Below are 20,165 nucleotides of genomic sequence, written 5' to 3' on the forward strand. Positions count from 1 at the left end.
CCTTGGTATAGCATTAACGAGATTTTTTTTTTTATTTACACTTAAAGGGAAAATATATTTTTGCAAAACTAAAATATATTTTTATATGTATACATATATATACAATTGTCAAAAGCGCTAAAATGTATGACCCCGGGGGAAATACGATACGTTAGCGCGTACTCGCACGGATGTCTCCCTGGATGAACAGAAAAAAATGTGTACAAAGGTTCAAAAGAGGTGAAATAAAAAAATATTCCATTCCTTTAAAGGGGGGCAATGGGGACACATGACGCGTGTGTGTGATTCTTCAGTGATGACAGGTGGTTCGGTTCAGATGTGTATGCGTGGCAGGGCACGCATAGCTGGTTGAGTGTAATTTGGGTGAGCGTGCTTGGGTAAGTGTAGCTGGGTGCACGTGCCTGGACTGGTGCTCGCTATAAGGTGAATATGCAACAGGGCGAATGCCCATAAGCAAAAGAGGCAAAGGGATGGTGTCCCCGTGCGAACGTTGCAGATCGATTCGTACCCAGGATAAGAGAATTTTTTTAAAACAAGAAAAAAATTGAGCGTTCAAGAAAACAGTTGCTCTGCTATTGTACATAAGTTTACTTATCATTAAAATGAAAATGTAATCACAATACAACTTTCATATAAAAGAAATAAAACTTAAGCACTTAATTATGCTTTATCTGTTATTTTTCCCGTTTGCAGGAAAAAAGCACAGTAAAATTTTATAACATGACAAATTGTGGATTTTCTGTGCCTTTGCTTTTTTTCGTTGTCGCGAATGTAAGCTTTTCCTTAGCAATTTTTTTTTTTTTTTTTTTTTTTTTTTTTTTTTCGTTCGCAAAGTTGTTTTGTTTTCCTTCTGCTAACTTTTTTTTTGTTTCGTCCTTTTATTTATTTTATTTTTTTTTTTTCCTGATTATCAGTCCCCCAAATTTGTAGTGTACAAATGGTGAGGGGTCTCTTGTACGAGCGGCCAAAATAATAAAGTACGCCAAGCATTACTCGTGTGAGTATGAACATAACGCGTGTATTACATGCATACATACGTATGTGCGTATATATACATATATATACATTTATATATGCATATATTTATATATAGAAAACGTATGCATAGGTATGCGCCTGTATGCTCGCATGAAGGCCGAAATGTACATTACGTATATATTCCCCCGTACGCATGCGCATGTGAGAGAAATATGGGCAATTAAATAGAAAATACATTATTATGACGTGCGAAATATTCCATATGCTTATGTGCTTTTTTTGCTTGTGGCTGGCGTATTCTGGAAAATGAATTCCCCTGACATACACCTATCTTACCGCACATGCTCGCAAGCGATCGCAGCTTGTATGAGAGAACAGTGTCTGTAGAAACGCGGGGTAGAGGGCGCGTCGAGGCACGCCTTAAAAAAATTACGAAAGAAGGGAAAAAAAAAAAAAAAAAAAAACGAACAGGAATGATACACGCATATGCGTGCATGTATAAATATGTATATATATGTACATGCGTATGTGCTAATATTCGGCCAGCACTTATTTACGGTTAAGCCAAGGGGTGGAAAAAAAACGCCGCAGGACTCCTCACATGTTCCGTGTCAACATTCACGTTTTCCACAGAAAAAAATGGCACTTCAAAAAAATTACGAGCAGTCCCTCAGTTCTACAAAATAATAAAACACCCATTTATATAGTGCGACATACAAGGGGAAAAAAAGAGCTCATAAATTTCTTACATTAACTGTATGTCGCGCATATTTTTTTTTTCTTTTTCGGCACAATTCCAAATATTCGCAATTCCGCACGGCGTACACATAATAATACGCACAATACTGATATACAAGTCTGTACACATGCGCACCTGCTTGAGAGGGCATATTTTCCATTCCAAACGAATTAGGCCAACGCATTATATTACACCAAAGAATGCCTACATATTTGAAGCAGGTGTTACTGGCGCAATATTTTTCATATTTTATCATTAAGAACTCCCCACATTACATATGCTTCTGATGAAGCCTCACAAAAAGTTCATGACCACTTCGTAAGGTAAGAACATTGAAAAAAATATTTCTCCCGAGGGATAACCCTTTCCTATAACTTTATAATTATGTGTGATGATAATGGCAGACGCTCTAGAATAAGATAACCCCTCCCCCTATAGATGCTCAACGAAATTGTTAAATTTGCTTCCACCACATAGCACACAATGCGTTTACTTTCTGATATATGAGTACATAAGGCAGTTGTGTGAAAAATGTCACTGTCTGCTTATGAAAATGGAAGCAAGGGTACACTGTGCGATTACCGTATACTTTCCCTAAATGAGCAGGAGGATAAGGACTTATCTCCGCTATTTCTGCTTTATCTGTGTGTTAACGCCTGCGTGTAGTTATCCCTTGTGAAAGACGCAAAAATGCAAAGAAGATAGTGCACTGATTAAAGAAACATATTATGCACAATGTAGCGCACATAGGTTTTCTACTTAGAACTACACACAGCGAGGAAATATTAAAGTTATAATGCAGCGCGAAGCAGTTGCAATGCGCCGCTCCATTTATATTTGACGATAAAGTAGCCCCCCGAATGAGTAATCTTTATAACCTCCTACACGTAAATGGAATGTGGAGTTTTTAGCCTTTTCCATTTTACACCTTTATTTATGAAAAAATGGTTATTAATATTTAGTCTTTCCTAGCAGTTTCACGTGCTCCTTCATAAAAGAACCCATTTGGGGTAGGCAAACCGTGTTCTTCCTTGCCCCTCGTTTCCTTCGCAAAAAAGGAATGAAGGAATATTCATTCGGTACACGCTTCACACATATACGCGCGTATATAATGTGTGAAAATTTTTTGCCGATTTCTCTCCTTTCACAATAAAACGATGGACAGCTACAAAGTTGGTGCGGATAATCCCGAGAATATGTCTGCCCGCTAACAGGAAGGTTAATAAAAATTGTTGTTCCTCGCGAAAAATTCGCATATTTTACAAATTCAAAGGATGATAAAAGCGTTTTCCATCATTCCTATTGTGCATTTTTCTTTTTTACTCCCTCGCAAATTTTTAATCCTACTGCAAAAAAAAAAAAAAAAAAAAAGTGTAAAAACGCAGTAGAGTATTGCCGCGCGTATGACTCGTAGGCTGAACATATTCATGTATGTCACTCACAGATGTGTCCACCAAGTTGTGAATAATTTCTTACGATGTTGCCGGAAAGTATGATGTAATCTCGCACAGTTCCTTTTGCCCCTCTTCCCCTTCCATCAGAACGTGCTCTGTTTATCTTCTCAACTTCAACATGTAATCCTCCAAAAAAAAAAAAAAAAAAAAAAGCAAGCAAACATGCAAACAAAGAAAAAAAGAAAAATAATAATTGCGACCCCCAATATACTCAGTATTATAATCAAAATTGCGCTTAAAATTTAAAATGTTACCGAAAAAAATAGTCGAAGAATCATGTGAAACAGAGATAAACACAAAACTCTATCACTTGGAAGGTATTCGAGAAAAAAATTCAGAAAAGCCGATGTTCGTCGCCCTGGCATGAGAACTCCCCTGTATATAGAAAAAAGCTTCTACACTCTCACTCCTCGATGTATGAGATGTATATATAAATAAATAAGCACACAAGTATATAAGTACATGTTAGCTGCTCTCAAAAATAAGACTGTGTAGTTGAACCCCCCCCCTTTTCAATGTTACCTATGCATACCATTATATGAGCATGGGTGTGCACTGACATATGTTCATCAAAAATGGGGAAAAATGCATCATACGAAAATGGATTCCTAATATTTGAAGATTACAATTTTGTTACGTATACCAAAAGGCGCGGAAGGAAAGTCGACTGGCAAGAAAGAAAGAAGCATTTGCACAATTTCAATGTTAGCGCTTATCTTTATAAACCCTTCAAAAATTGCAATCTTAGCCTAGTCAGTAACAACGCCAACTTAAGACGAGCCACAGAAAATAAACTTTTCAAAAGGGTTCAACTGAACATAAAATGGCTAATTAAATATATTACCAGAATAAAAAGCAGAGTTAAAAATATTTATTTATTTGTCAAATTTGTTAGCTCCAAATGTATACTTAAATTGTCTACCTTCTATTATTTAAAGTACATTGTGGAGAGGATTTACGATGCGAAGTTAGAGTCATCTGTACGTGTAGTCTTACCCGTGTCAGATTTGCACAAGCTTTACTCCTTTGTCTATCACCAAAACTTTTGCTTTATGAATTATTATGAGGAGTTTCTGTCTAGGAAAGATGCGCGCCGATTGAGGCGCTTCTACTGTCCTGTCGTAGTGATGAACGGTCCCAATAGGGCCTTAACCCTTCCATATGAGAGAATGTACGGTCGGGACGTTGTAAAAATATGCACACGGGGGGGGCAAAATGGGGAGAATTTGCCAAAAGGAGAACTACACCCCAATGCTAATAAATTCCAGCGCACAGGTGCCAATACTACAAAAAGGCAGCGGAAAAAAGGCATAAAGATAGAGAAAGAAAAAATAAAAAGGGCTATAGGGAAAAGCTTGCACACAAGCGATATAGGCCTCTTCGCAGGAACCTTCGACAAGATACATTTCGGGCATATACTACTTCTTTTTTACTCCATTCTTCTAACAAAAAAATTTTACTATGTCGGATTATACAATAATAAAAATATCTATAACAAAAAATATGCACAAGAAATTGACGACTTGAAGTTACGGATTTACAACATATCGGATATTCTCTTTTTAATAAAAAATGTCTACCACGTTGATTTTTTCTTTCTCAATTTTGAGCATGTCATGCCATTTATAAAGATAAAAAATTCTCATAAAATTTTATTTCAAATTATGATTAATCAGAAAAATGAGTTATTGCGGGAGCATCACCAAGCGGGGTATAATAAATGCCAAGTGTCCACCCCTTATCATATGAAAGGCACGCCTGTGAATACTTGGACAACAGAAAGGAGAGACTTACAAAAATACCTCTCCCGTAGGAGTACGAAAAGAGGCGCAACACAGTGTAAGGAAAAAATGGATCAGGCGGTAGACCATTTCAGTACAAATGAAATGAAAAAGAAAATTGAAAAATATTTACTTTTTCACCTCGGCATTGTAAAAACAAAGGGATACAAAAAGAAGGACAACAAAATTATCGTGTTGAAGAGAATACATGATCCCTTTTCCTTCGCAGTAGATATTAACGATTTGTATTGCTTAACAATGTCCAAGGAATCTGAGGCCAATGGATATATTTTGGTAAACAAAAGAAAATTACAAAAGGAAAAGGAAAGTGCACATTCAAATAAGAGGCCAAGGACAGGAAGAACCACCAACCTGGAATGTCCAAGCTGCAAACATATCAACGTAGAACCAAGCGGAGTGAGCACCCATTTGGAAAAGCCAAGAACATGTTTGAATATTTTTGACACAATCAATTTAGGGGATGGAGAGAAAATCAGCTCGACATTAATCAGGGAGGAAAATACATTTTTAAAAAAAAAAAAATTTGCAAAATTGCTAAAACACTTTGTAGACGCTTGCTTATTCTTTCACATTGACCACTTCCTGATACAGATGTACGCCGATATTTTTTTGCACAAAAATGGCAGGACCCCTTTTAAAAAGCTCTACATAAATAAGGTGAAAAATTACTTTTCCAAAGGAGAAAGAACCAAATGGGAGAAGCACGAGAGTTGCAAAAAGAGTGGCCATAAAAGTGGCAAAAAAATAGATCATTTTATTGTTAACGATTTTTTCAGAAACTTGTTCGTTCTGTTGTCTTTTTTCGTCAACCATTTTACCGATCTAGAAAATCGGTCGAATGATAAAATTCAACTTTTTCTCAAAATATCCATCGCGCTCTCTTTCTTTTTTTACAATAACATGATTTTTCTGTTAGTAAAAAAGAAGGAGATGTTAATAAATCAAAACTTCCGAACCAACCACAAGAAGGTACAGCAGAGAATAAGCATGTTTCACCCGTGTGATGACAACGCATTGCGAATTTACCTGACCAGGGTGGAAGAGCCCCTCCAGGAGGAAGTACTCAACCAGGTTCTCGTATGGATCCTTTCAATGATATCCCTTTCCGTGCTGTGCAAGTTTTACCATTCGGAAATTCTGCCAAGGGTAAAGAGGCAAAAGCCGGCACATGTTCGGAAATCTTCAAAATGCAGGAAGTCTGCCCATTTAGGGGATGCAGCGCAAAAAATGCTGAATCCAAAGGAGCGATATTTTCATCCCTCTGTGTCAACGCGCAGTGATACAAACAAATTGAACAAAAAAGACAACCCACATGGGGATGAAGAAGAACTGTCCGAAAAGCTAGCCCGTGGTAATTCTTCATTAAGCAAAAATAATTACACTGTATACTTTTACAACTATTCGAAGGACAGAGGGCTACACAGAAGGGGTCCCATCGTCACACCGTACACCCTATTCAACCGTGCATTAACCAGGAGGTTCAAAATGAGGAACCATCTACTGCGTCAAAACCCTGAAATTGCGCAAGCGGCGGATTCCTCTTGCGTGGCAACGGTCGGAGAGAGTATGCCGTGTAGTGACATACCAGAAGTTAAGAGTGTGCCTCGTGCTTGTAGTACATACAACCCAGGTGAGTCACACTGTCGGCAAAAGTTGCGAAGCGGGGACAACGATCGCAGCGTGCGGGCGAGTGTGGACAAGCCAGGAGGAGATACGCACGTGAGGATAAGACAAAACGAAGTTTATCACGTTCCATCATTAAAAAGGGAACCTATAATTCTGAACAATTTGTATAAAATAAAAATTAGGAGTGAAGAAAACGCCACCATTTGGATAAACAAAATGAGTAATAAAGAAATAGAGAATTACGTCAAGGGAAAAAACACAGATAGCAAGAGCTGCCACAATGAGAGGTACACATCGTTAATGCAAATACATATAAATAAGGGAGACGATATTTTCCTCTTCCGAAAGGCGCTGATATATAAATATCTGGACAGCTACTTCATCTCTTTTTTCTCCTTCTACTCCATAAAGAACGTGAGCATAGACGAATGTGTTAAAGGTACCCCCACAAAATATAAAAAAATTGATAATCTGTTATTCCTCTTTTTGGTGCAGTTTGAGAAGCACATTGAAATGGTCGTAAATAGTTTTCTTAAAGGGAAGTGGGAATTAAAACCAAAAAGAAGGGAAAGTTCCTTTGACCCGTACGTCCTCTACCAGAAAAGGTATTCGCTTATTCACAGATACTTAGTTATGAATTTATCTCCAGTTAATAACTACCACTTAGACTTTGAACGGAAGTACGATTTTAAAAAGGGAGAGGCCACCTTTGTAGACACACCCTTTCACATCAAGATAAGAAATTGGGGATGTACCAAAGGGGGTACACCTGGAGAGACCTCCCAAATTGCCAACCATTTGAGCGTGCTAACATTTTATAACACAATTTTTCAAAACATTTTAACACACGAAAATTATTACTACCCCTTCTTCGCCTCACTCAATTATTTGTATTTGGATGATGCTTGATTCATCTGCATGTGGAAAGCATTTTCCGTGTCCCGCGGGGAGGGGTTCTTATCCCATTCATTGCGTCCATTTTTATCCACACGTTTTGCCTCTCCATTTTTAGTTTTTTTTTTTTTTCTTTTAATTGTTGGAATGCAACCCGCAATGTTTTGATTAACACACTTGATCTCTCTTTGTCCATCCTCTTTCCCTTTTTTAAGTGTTCTAACCTTGTTTTGTTGATATAACTCCCTCTAAGCCTTCTTCATTTTACACAAATGTAATTTTGTGTGCACCGATGCGGATGCTTGCGGGACCATTTCGCCACTTTTGCAAATATGCCACTTTTTTAAAAAGTTCATTTTTTCGCGTGCAGCACATAGCACATGGGAAAAAAACACACAAAAACATGAAAATGCAACGAAGCAGACAAAACAAGGAGGGATGAAAGGTTACCCAAACAAATGTGTGGGAAAAAGAAAAAATGTCTTTTTTTATTTTCCCGCTAACAGTATTTGTTCTCCTTCACCAACGAAAGTACGACAGTTATATCGTCCGGCTTCCCCATATTAAAATATTTCTTATATTTATCAAAGATGAACTCTGATATTGGCGTTAAAATTATTTTATCGCTGGACTTGTTTGATTGTATATCATCGTAGTTAACTTTATCAAACAAGTGCGTTTCCTTTTCATAGATGGATGAAGGGGACTCCTTGGAAGGGTGCTTATCGTTTTTAATTTTGTCCAACGGATTATACATGTGTGCATTGTGAGGAGAACTTTCTTTTCCTTTACCATTCATATTTTCACGCTGTGCGTTGTAATTCTTCCTTCTCTTCCTTAGCAAAGTTTTGTTCACCTCTTGGTTGGCTAAAATGCTGGACAACTGCACAATCTCATCACACGCCTTCTTCATGTTTAAGTAAATGTTGTTACTTTCGTCGAAGAGGACAAGATCGGTTGGCTCGTATGGAAAAGTGCCACAGTTTATTTTTCTTTGGACAATAATTTTTTTTTTTTTCTTTTCTCCTCCACTTTTTATACCGCTTGTACGATAACTATCGTGCTCTGAATTACCAGGAAGCGTATTCTGTTCCATTATCCACTTATCCGTGTCGTTCGTTTTTTCCCTCCTCAATGGACATACCCGATCGTTTGCGATTATTTCCGTTGTCCTTTGGCGCGCCCCCCGCTGGAGTACATTTCCAGGCCAGTCAGTCGACCCGTTGGTAACTCCACAATCCTCAACCCTAGGCTTAGCGAAATTACATACCCCCCCGGGCCCATGTGCTTTTCCCTGCGCATTGGAATTGGAAGCCACTTTCGAGTTACCCTCATTGTCCAACGTGAGGTCATCTGAATCTGTGTCTCTTTCAGAGGGATTCCCCAAATGGTCATTCTTTTTTAAATGCGCTCCAATATTGAGGTTCTTTCTATTTAATGACCCACGGGAATGTTCAGAATAACTGTTGTCATTTTTACCGTAATCAATTTTTTTTTTCTGGGCGAACAAGTTACGTGCACCCTTTTTAGCTTCATGTAAATTTCGTTTTGGCCCCTCTCCATGGTGTTGTTCTTCGTTCCGACTTTTGTCCGCCTTTGGGAGATCTTTTCTTCGTTCCGATTCGCCTTTTTCTCCCCTGTCGCTTTTCTCCCTTACCTTTTCCCTTCTCCTTTCCTTCGCATTCATCGAAAACATGCTCTTTAATTTAGAAGGAAATTTCAACCGTAGCATGGCCGTGCTTATGTTGCTCCTATGCTTTTTGCTTAAGAAGTATTTTCGTTCCTTCTCTTTCTTCTTTTCTTCATCCAAGTTGTTCTCACTGCCGTTTGTCTTATTTCGTCGTCCACCTGTGTAATCAAACGAATTGATATTTCCTGACAACAGGTCCCCATTTTCCGCTTCTTCCTCCCCATCTGGGATGACCTCCAATTTGTGCACCTCCCCCTTCATTTCGTTCTTGCCTTTATTATCCCCCTCTTCAAGAGATAAAAGTGAATGGTTGTCTTCCTCAGAATGTTGAGTATCGGATGACTCACCATCCACCGAATTCGGTTTACCTTTCCATTTGAGCTCTTCCCCGTCTTCTGCATTAACATCCACATCAGAAGCCTGATTTATCGCACCAGAAAATGTGCGTTCCGATTTCTTCCCCTTTTTCCATTCTCCCAAAGTGTTGTCCTTCACCTTGCGTAATACACTGCTACAATCATCATAAAAATTATAGATCTCTTTTAGTTGGACAAATTCGTTACACTTAACTGTGTAGAAATTATTGAACAAAATTTTCATAATGTCATCGTCGTATAGATTGTCGAACAATCCATCACTTCCACTTATTATAATGTCATTATTTTTTACGTCAATGGTGGCGTATTCACAATATCGGATGCACTTTGAAATTATGTCGTTATATGTGCTCATTTTAATCTTACTGGGTTGGCTCAACCTGTTTGCGTCTGATCCCCTTGTGCCTACACTTCTCCTTCCCCTATTGGATGCTTCCTTATCCACTTGACCTCCCAGAGTAGAAGGCATGAATGTTATTTGGAAAGGACAGTTAAAATAATGTTGCTGCACTTTTGACTTGTAAATTATATCGAAGTGTTTCTTATCCGTGTCAAAGCACCTAAATCGATAATTATTAAATTGGTTAACCTGGACACACTTTTGGCTGTTTTCCCCACTCCAGCTTCTGTTCATGACCGTTCCTATTTCAGGTTGGTAATTCCCATCAGTAGATTTTTCCTCAACATACTTTAGATAATCCTCCCCCCCTTTGTCTAAGGCCGAAATGTCCGTCCGATCCATGTCAAAAAAACGCAATAAATTTCTATACCCACTTTCATCCATAGTATTCACGGTTGAAAGTGGTTGGTTTTCATTTTCGTACCAGTCATTCTCTGTGGTGTGAGAATATTTCTCGCCTAGGGGGCACCCTGTCTTCGTATTAGAATAACTCCCTGTAATGGGGTCAGGGAATGTAGTTCCATGGGGACAGTCCTCTTCCTCCTTCACCACAAAGGTTAATTTTCCTATTTTGTAATTCTTATCAGCCAAGTACGCTTCAAACTGTTCACACATATCTGCAGTTAGCTCCTCTTCCATGTATAATGTGATAGACTTACAATCTCCCGAAGCACCTTTATCTCCGATTTCCTCTTTAAAGAGTTCTTTTCTGTAAAGCTCCTTCCTCTCTTCATACAATCCTTTTAGCTTGAATTTGCCTTCCTGTGCGGTGTGATCAAGAGCAACTTTTTTGCTACTACTCACATGGGATGAACTAAGAGCGGGTCCCTTTGGCGACTTGTACCTCTTCGATTTAAAACCCTGATCAGTCGCATTCAATGGGTCCCCAACGGTTTCCTCATCAGGGGGGTCATTACACATATCTGCATAAGTGCCATCTTGCAGCGTGTCCGCAAAAGCACTTTCCCGTTTGTAAGAATTTCCCAAAAATTGATTGGCTCCCATGTTGCTCTGCACCGCCCGGATGCGTTTATCTGGAAAGATACTCTTCCTAAGTCGTAGTATCAACATTTGGCAATCTCCAATTGTGCAAATATGCAACCTTTCCTTCTCCATAGATGAGAGCAATAGTGTGGATGCTCCCAAAAAGTTAGACGAGCACGCGCTTCTACATACAACTGGCTTGAGCACTTCCTCTTCCCTATGTTTGATGCTGTATTGATCAAAGACGACCCGATTTTGCTCCTCAAATAAAGCACTGTTCACACACCGGTGTAGATACAAATTTAAGCATTTTTTCAAAAGCTCATTTGAAAAATTGCCTACATTTATTCCACTATTTTTAATGGAAGAAACTCCATCTGCTATGGCTATCATGTTGTCAGTACAAAAAAACGCATCCCCATTTTGATAATTCACATTTTTTTTTTTCTTTTTTTTATGAGGAATTGAATTAGCTCTATGAAGCAGGATGTACTTTTGTTTTTTCATTTTTTGGTAAAATCTGTTCATTACGTATATGTTATCTTCCCATGACATTTTTTCTTTTTTCCTTCTCCCCTCCTTTTCAGTGAAAGAGCTGAAGAAATTTAAAAAAATGACTTGGTAAAATGATAACGGAAAATCTACATATTCAATATTAAACATTTCATTAAAATGGTTCTCACAGTACTCATTCAAGTTTGATATATATGTTCGTGTGCTTCCATTCGATCCACTCATTCGTAAGGCTTCTGTGGAGTTCTTCTTCGCGTAATGTTCAAACCCACACAAGAAATCATTGTCTATCTGTTCAACGTTCATACAGTTTATCTCGTCTAGGTTGTCTCCCAAGCCTATTACAATTTTACATGTTTTTAAAAGTCCTTCATCCCCCATACCTTCATTATCCGAGTTGCTTCCACTTAAACATTTGCTCAGGAGCTTCTGCATTTTGTTCGTTTCATATTGTACTCATGTGGAAGTTAAGAAATCGGAATGTTATTTTAAACACAGTGTAATCAGGCGGAGGTAGCGGCGAACACTTGTGTGCATACCACTTCTACACCGTGGAGTGTTTTCCCTCTAAAAGGGGATGCGTGGGAGGGAGGTAGATTACTCCAGTTGGTGTGTATTAATACCTTTGGCTATACACCCATTAATACATGCACATTTGCGCGTGAAGCAGCTAAGGATAAGGGGGTCACTAATCAAGGGAGGAATCTCCGTAGGACCATTCGCTGCGTTACGCCTTTCCCATGTGTCAACTTATTTTCCAAACACGTTTTAACTACACACTGGCGCTCGGGAAGTTCACACTTGCGGCAATCCAGGGGGATGTGTAAAACTGCTCAACTACTGGCACATTTATTCTGCGTAAAATTAAAGGACATTCACATATTTTTAAAAACAGTTTAAATGGGGAAGAAAAAAAAGAACAAAAAACAAAAAAAAAAAAAAAAAAAAAAAATATATATATATAAATGTACATGCACATACATATATATGACAATTTCCTGGAGCACTGCCAAAGCGCCGAAATTGTCGATCGGAAAAAATTGCTCCAACGGAGAGAAACAAACGTGGGAAATAAAGCAGACGAATGGAAGATTTTCCTCCTCCCCTATTAACTGTTGTTTGCGTATTTTACACCTCACATCATATCGAAAAGGGTGTAGGTGACCACTTTGCATGCATTGCAAGAGAGCGCCGAACGAATAGGGAAAGAGAAAAAAAAAACAGCAGAAAAAAAGGGAAAAACGAAAAAAAATTGTAAAGAATGAGACGAATATGGAGGGGAAAAGTTTATGTGCAACCATGCAATCAATATTAACCATTTTTTCCTCCCTTCTTTTACACCCGTTTTTTAATTTTCCATTCTGGAGACTCTCCTCTTTTCCTTTCCACATAGAGCTGCCCTTAGAAAAACAATTACTCCCGACCTACTTGCAGTATTGTACACTATAGTTAACGAACAGGGAGAACAAAGAGGAATCTTCTGTTGTTATACAATATGTTCTCAGTGGAAGAAGCCCCCAATTGGCAAAGGAACCCTCAATATGCTTAGAAATTATAGAATAGTTTTCCGTCTTCAGTACACATGCCCATGGGAGTGTTCACATATACGTGCTTCCTTTCCACATTCGCTTCCTCCCCCTCACGTTGGAACAAATTATTTTTTCCAAAGATTCATTCCTCCCTCTGACGTAAGCCCCAGCAGGGTTCCATTTATTCACACCCCATTTCCCCCTTTCAAAGATACTTCTTATAAGCATCTACGAACAACTCAATTTCACCCTGAGATAATACCCTATCGACATCGGTCGAGAAGACATTCGTCCGTGTGTCCTTTATCATTTTATTACCATACAAAATATAATTCCTAATTTGTTCTCCAAAATGTGTTAAACTTTTATTTGAGAATTCATATTTTTTGTTCTTCAATGCCTCCAGTTGTAAGTATAGGAGCTTTTCATATATCGTCTTTAATGCAATTCGTTTATTAAGAATCTGTGATCTCTCACTTGATACCTTCACTGAAATGTTTGTTGGTTTATGCAAAATCCTCACGGCTGTTTCAACTTTATTAACATTTTGTCCTCCCTTTCCTCCTGACCGCATGGTCTGAATAACCAAATCGCTCTTGTTGAGTGGAATTTCATTCACGTTAATATTTCGACTGTTCAGGGTTTTTTTCACGGGGGTAGAACTACTTTCTGCAATGTTTAAAAAATTTATGACATTGGTATCGTTGTAACTTAGTGTGGGGATCACATCGACCTTTACGAAGGATGTCATCTTTTTATTTTGTGCATTGAATGGGGAATTGCGAACCATTCTGTGAATCCCCTTCTCTGATACGAAATTGTAAAAGCTATATTCTCCATCGATTTTTATTTCCACTTTTTTTATTCCTACTTCGTTTTTGCTTAAATCCATCACTTCGTATTTAATATTCTTCTTGTTTTTCAATTTTGATAAGTACTTCATGTACATATTGTATAACATGCTGCAGAAATCACACGCCTCTGTTCCCCCTGTCCCTGAAGACAGTATCAGTGAACAGGAGTTTTTAAAATATTTAGAATAATTTTCCACATCCTTTCTGATGTAAGAACTTAAACATTTCTTGCTAACCCGCTTGACACTTTTGCACAAAAAAGAATATCTCCCAGCACTTGTAATGCGTCTGCAATTAATGGTAATAGACATGGCTACAAGGACGAGGAGAAATATTAAGTTGTCATTGATATTCATATTTTCCCCATACCTCTACTTTTTTTTTTTTTTTTCTTCTTCTGCTTCTTTTTTCTTTTTATATGTGCTCCGGTTATTGTTGTGCGATCAGGGAGTCATCTGCATGGAGGCAGTCTGCATCACGACGACCTCCACAAGTGCCTGCTCAGTGGACCGTTTCATGCTTCGTATCAGAGCACCCTTCAAATTCCTATCATATCGATTTGGTTACATTCTAAGGAGAAACATGGAAAACTATTTTTCTTTAATTTCGCCGCATCCCCTTTGTTCAATCCCTGTAGGTGTTTCCTCCGGGAGGATGGCACACCATGTATTTTTCAGGTTCCGTTAGGTTGTCGATTCAGCACCTTCGCGTTATTCACCCTACTTTGGTGTTCACTTTTTTTTTTTTTGCAGACCTTTTTCCAGTGGGAAGTTCTCCCTTTCCACACGGCGAACTGGCGAATCCACCTCGACGCAACTTTTGATGGCTTAAAGTCGTTTATAAAAGGAGCCAACCGGGGGGAAGCAAGGAATGTGGAATGGCCCCTAAAGTACGAAAAGGGTTATATATTTATCTTCATTTTTATCTTTATATTTATTTTACTATATTTTATTTTATACCTGAACCATTGAGCACTATATTAAGAAATTCACAAACGGGGCGGTCATTTTTCTCACGCAATCGATCGTACGCAATACTATGCAGCGTTCCACGTGCAAAAAAAATGATCGCCTCGTTTGTCGTTCACCCGTTTGTCGTTCACCCGTTTGTCGTTCACCCGTTTGTCGTTCACCCGTTTGTCGTTCACCCGTTTGTCGTTCACCCGTTTGTCGTTCACCCGTTTGTCGTTCACCCGTTTGTCGTTCACCCGTTTGTCGTTTACCCGTTTGTCATTTTTGCTTACATTCTTAATGGTACATAGTACCATAATGTATGCTCGCACATTTTCTGTCATTCTCATCCCCCACCTTGGCGATGCACAGCGGGAAGTTACACGCCAAACGTCTGGGATTGTACATCCATATTTTTCCCATTGGGTTCAAAACGGAGCATTCAAAACGCTTTACTAATTAAAAAAAGTTTTTAAAAGAGAAGGGTGAATGTTCGCACGGCGATGCGCGGGTGGACTTATAAACGGAGGAAGATTACTGAGGAAGTAATCTTGGTGTGGGCTACTTTGGGGAACGCTGGACTGAAGCCAACCGAGAACGGGCTTCCCAAAGAATGCCTTCGGTAACACCCCACAAACCATTTGGAAAAACAAAAAATGAGCCCCACGGGTTCATATTTTATGGACACAACAAAAAAAAAAAAAAATAATAAAATAAAATAAAAGTCCATTAAAGAAGGGTCAACGGAATGAGGGCCCCACAAAAGGTGCCATAAAAAAAAAAAAAAAAGGGCCTTCACTAAAGCACCGCTACACCACTCCCAATATGGACGCATCGAAATTCTTTTTATAAACATACACATGGTACAAGGAACAAATATCAAAATAAATTTGGGAATCCCTATTATAGCCATGAATTTTATTAATCCTCATTTTAATATCGTCAAAAATGTACTTATTGATTGTTTTATTGATTAGGTTAAAGTATTTTATATTTTGGTACTTCTCGTATGTCTCCATGTTGTTGGTTATGTAATGAAGAAACATGATGGCGCTGTTGTTGAATAGCTCAACCATGTTCAATTCTTGCAACCTATCTTTTAAATACTTCTGCGGAATGACAAATTCGTTCGCGTCAATAGTATCATACAGGTAAAAATAGTATTTAATTCCCAACGTATTTTCCAGGGCATTTTTTATCAAATTGTGAAAGTAGTCGTACTTCACCTGAGACACTGTGCTGTTGCTGTTGACGAATTCTACGAATTCTTCCAGACACATTTTATTCTTAAAAATTTTGAGAAGATTTTCCTGGTCGAAGCGGATCGTGAACAGGTCGTTTTCGAGCGTCAGCGTAATGGAGTCTGCAGGGGGGGGCGGGGAGAAAGGCAACATGTGGTGAACAGAAACGTTTAGACGGAGCTGCAATGCCTTGCTATGCAGAAACTTGTGGCTCCTCTATACCACTTGGTGCACTAACCGCTAACTACATCCGTGACGGAGCGCTTCATCAAAAAGTCAGTCAGCGTGATGGTCGAAATGGTAGTCGCCAAGAGTAATCCTTCACTCTCCAAAAAGTTTTCGATAATCTTAAAAAATTTTTTAGATGACTTCTCATTGTACACCACGTAATGCATTGCCAAATTTATCGAAATTATGTCAAAGGTGATATTTTTATTTTTCCATTTTCGGAAAAACTTATTATTTAAAATATCCCCTTGGAGAAATAAAAAGTTGTCTTGATTACACAAGCCTTTTACATCATTCTGACTTAAGCGTTCCTTGGCCAACTCGATTTCCTTCCTGGATATATCCAGCCCAACATAGACCTTATTTTTCACCGTGTTGTATTTGAGCATGTCTTGTCCATGGCCACATGCAAGGTCCAAGATTTTCGAGCCATACGGCACAAAAAACAGGATCATTATTCTCTTCACCTCATTGTTAAAGATGCGGATATATTTGATGTTGGACTTTTTCAACAAAATAACTTTTTTCTTATCGTAATGCTTCCTGATTTCTTCATTCACATCTCCTATCATCTTCGGGTAGAAATAATCGAACTTGGTGGTGTTGTTCTTCAATTTGTTCATCAAGTTGATTAGGCACTCAAAGTTTTTGTAAAAGTTGTATATCACATAGTCCAGCTTGTTCGATCGGCCTTGCCTCTGGCCGAACATATCACTGTGATCGCCACACCCGTCCCGGTCCGCAATCACTCCGACATTCGCGTCCTCGATCTGTGCAATCTGGGCAATCTGGGCAGTCTCGCCAACTTCCCTCCCCTCCTCCAGTTTTTTAAACTCGCGTACAACCCTCTCAATGTCCACGTAGATATCCACATTCACCTTCCAGTCCTTTTCAAGCTCGAACAGCTTTCCCACATCTTTTCGTCTATTTCCCTCACCCTTGGTATTTGAATACCCCTCTCCCTTCAATTCATACATTTTGATGATATCCAAATTGTTGGAAAAATCGGAGTAGTCCATGTTGTAGTCTATTTTCACATTTTTCAATTTTTTATTTTTGGCCACATGTAGAAATAGGCTGCATCCCTTGTACTTTTCGTCGCAGCAGAAGTTGTAAATTGAGATGTCCCTCACGTATCTTTTTTTTATCTTGATGTTCTCTTCATCCAGAGCCCGCAGGTTGGGTTCTTCTCCTGCCTGACTCCCCCCGCTGACTCCCACGCTGCTTTGCCCATTTTTGTGCTGATATATGTCGTACTTACGGCGGTGCGCACCATCGGTGGAGATGGCCCCATTTGAGTTGACCCCCGAGGTTACTCCCCCCCCCAACAGTGGCTCAAACGAACTCAAATTCAGACACTGGTTGTACGAACTATTCGGGTAATAGACGCAGACGGTGTCGCTTTCGACCTCCTTAAACGCACTTATGATCGTTCCGTCACCATCCCTCGAGTATATGATTTTCCTCCTATACAAAATTTGATTACTGTCATTAGACGAATCATCCGATTCGGTAGAGTTGTGTTCACTCGATGTGGCATTAGCTTCATGATCGCTGTCTTCTTCCACTAGCTTTTTTAACTTTTCCATGTACACCTTATCCTTATCAACAATTTTTTTCCCCTTCTTCCTTTTTTTTTTCTTTTTCTTCCTCATTTTTCCATTGAGCAAATGCATTTCCTCCTTCTTCTTTTCCTCGTTATACAAATTTATCAGTGCGTCACTTTCGTTCGATTCGCTGCAAGTACTGTTTTCCTCCAACTCACTTTGCTGATTCGCTTTTTCCTGGCGTGTCTGGTCATCGTTTTTATCTTCCTCACGCTTTTGATCTGCCGCTTCCATCTTCGACTCATGTCCTTCCTCTGCAGCACCTATCTCTCCAATCAGGTGAGGGCTGCCCCCCGCCTTGCGTGGATCCTTCCTTGTGTCGTAGTAGTACCACTCCTCCAGTTCATATTTTTTTTCCAAAATTTTGAACTTATATTTACTTTTGTGGATTTTGAACAGATCCACATAGATATAGTTCAGCACATCTGTGTCGATATTAAATTTGTACTTGTAATTATTGTTACTAATTTTCTGGAGAATAATTTGATTAAGAATTGGTAGATTTATTAATTCATCATTGAAGCTTCCTCGCAACTCCACCATGCTGCTGTGTATGGACAGAAAATCGCTCCTGTCACTATGTAAGTTCCTCTTCAAGAAATTTCTAATCTCTAAGTTTATTTTATTTTCTATATTAACATATTTGTACTCGTCAAAAATGGCGTAGGGTTTTATCTGTGTGCAATTGTCTTTATAAAATAAATCAATTTTTATTGCATCATTAATTTTTAATTTTTTTTTTATCAACATATTTATTTCGTGGAAAAGATTATTCTTGTCGATGATTATTTTTTTCTCTCCATTTTTGTTTTTACGACTGTCCCTTGATTCTCCTTCCTTCTGTTCACCCTCCCTTCTTCCGTTTTCCCTGGGGCCTTTCTTCTGCTTTCCCCCCTGTTCCTGTGAATTTTCTCCCGATTCTTTTTTCCGCTTCACATGAGAAGGACACGACGGACTATAATAATTTTCTCCATTTTCTTCTATTCCCCTTTTTTTTGAATTTCCTTTTTCTTCTCTAATTGATGTATCCTTCTCACCTTCCTCCTTCATGCCTGTGGCGCTTACCTCATTCACGTTGTTTGCCTGGCTTGTGAATGTATCTCCATGTTGGTTCGCGTCAGGGTTATTTTTTGGATCTTCGCTTAAATTCTCACTCTTCATATTTATTCCTCATGTCAATTTCGATTGCAGGTCTTCGTAAATTCTGTCCCTTCGGATAAACGTGCTAACTAATGCTGTACATATAATATACTCACGGCATACATTACACAGAAGTATTCCGCTTTAGTTCCACTATGGGGAGAGTTATACGTATGGTTAATTCTTTAAAGAATTGTACTTATTTCTCTCATTTTTCGTTCTCCCATTTTTTTTTTTTTTTTTTTTTTTTTTTTTTTTTTTTTCCTTCTCGCTCTTCGGTCACACCATTATGTTTAAACGTGCTGCACAATTTGTCACTACTGTTGCCTTTCCCTCATGATGGATTTTCTCGATACATCATCCATAGATTTTTTTTTTTTTTTTTTTTTTTTTTTTTTTTTTTTTTCATTATGAATGAAGAGCAGGGAGGGAAAAGCAATTAAAGATAAAGCGAACCCGAAAGGGTAATATCTCCTCTGATCGTTGTAATGCCCCTGCATCAGTGATAAGGCGCGATCCCCCATGAGACATAATTCTACTTTAAAAAATGATCCAAAAAAAGAATGCACCAAAAATCGCAAAAAAAAAAAAAAAAAAAAAAAAAAAAAAAAAGAAAACGGCGCTACAAGGTGATTTTACGTAAAAACTTCCCTTATACATTATCCTTAACTGAGCGTGCACACTCGGAATGAGCGCCAACACGACATTAGGTGGATGACACTGCAGAGGGAGCGTTGGCGTCTAGGGAATTAGCACATAATTTACCTATGCACAATATGTGTATACTCGCAAGGCATGGACAATAGGACATGTCGTCCATTGATCTTCAGCCACGGGCACGCGATTCCTCTTTTGGAGCCGCTATAAAAATACAAAAGGAACGCGCCAGGGGATCCGCCAAAAAACGCTTCGTCATATGGCGAGAGAGACATGGAAATAAGAATGCCCACAACACATTTTAGCCATTTTCTCGAGCATGTCCGTGCACACAAGGATAAGTCCTCGCTCTACCAAAGAATAGTTTTTTTTTTTTTTTTTTTTTTTATACTGTAAAAGGAAAAAAGAAAAAAAAAAACATTCAATACGGGAAGTGGAGTCTAAATAAATTATCATTTCTCCTTCCAGGGGAAGGCGTAGAAAAATTTGCCTGCACCGAAAT

The 20,165-nt window shown here is 38.7% G+C and overlaps 4 protein-coding genes across 4 annotated transcripts; 1 reads left to right on the forward strand and 3 right to left on the reverse strand.

Annotated features, from left to right (window-relative positions):
* Nucleotides 1-3,746: 3,746 nt before the first annotated feature.
* PKNH_0103200 (phosphopantetheine adenylyltransferase, putative) lies at nucleotides 3,747-7,508 on the forward strand (the record flags this gene model as incomplete). Its single annotated transcript, XM_002257491.1, has 1 exon — nucleotides 3,747-7,508. One exon carries the CDS (start codon nucleotides 3,747-3,749, stop codon nucleotides 7,506-7,508), a length of 3,762 nt encoding a protein of 1,253 aa, XP_002257527.1.
* A 484-nt stretch (nucleotides 7,509-7,992) lies between these two features.
* PKNH_0103300 (protein phosphatase PPM12, putative) lies at nucleotides 7,993-11,892 on the reverse strand (the record flags this gene model as incomplete). The annotated part of the gene is made up of 1 exon (XM_002257492.1): nucleotides 7,993-11,892. One exon carries the CDS (start codon nucleotides 11,890-11,892, stop codon nucleotides 7,993-7,995), a length of 3,900 nt encoding a protein of 1,299 aa, XP_002257528.1.
* A 1,299-nt stretch (nucleotides 11,893-13,191) lies between these two features.
* On the reverse strand, nucleotides 13,192-14,196 carry PKNH_0103400 (peptide chain release factor 2, putative; the record flags this gene model as incomplete). The annotated part of the gene is made up of 1 exon (XM_002257493.1): nucleotides 13,192-14,196. The coding sequence occupies one exon, from the start codon at nucleotides 14,194-14,196 to the stop codon at nucleotides 13,192-13,194; it is 1,005 nt and encodes a 334-aa protein (XP_002257529.1).
* Nucleotides 14,197-15,599: 1,403 nt separating this feature from the next.
* PKNH_0103500 (mRNA cap guanine-N7 methyltransferase, putative) lies at nucleotides 15,600-19,027 on the reverse strand (the record flags this gene model as incomplete). The annotated part of the gene is made up of 2 exons (XM_002257494.1): nucleotides 15,600-16,153; nucleotides 16,270-19,027. The coding sequence occupies 2 exons, from the start codon at nucleotides 19,025-19,027 to the stop codon at nucleotides 15,600-15,602; spliced, it is 3,312 nt and encodes a 1,103-aa protein (XP_002257530.1).
* Nucleotides 19,028-20,165: the final 1,138 nt, after the last annotated feature.

Source organism: Plasmodium knowlesi, assembly GCF_000006355.2.
Source record: "Plasmodium knowlesi strain H genome assembly, chromosome: 1".
NCBI classification, from domain to species: domain Eukaryota; phylum Apicomplexa; class Aconoidasida; order Haemosporida; family Plasmodiidae; genus Plasmodium; species Plasmodium knowlesi.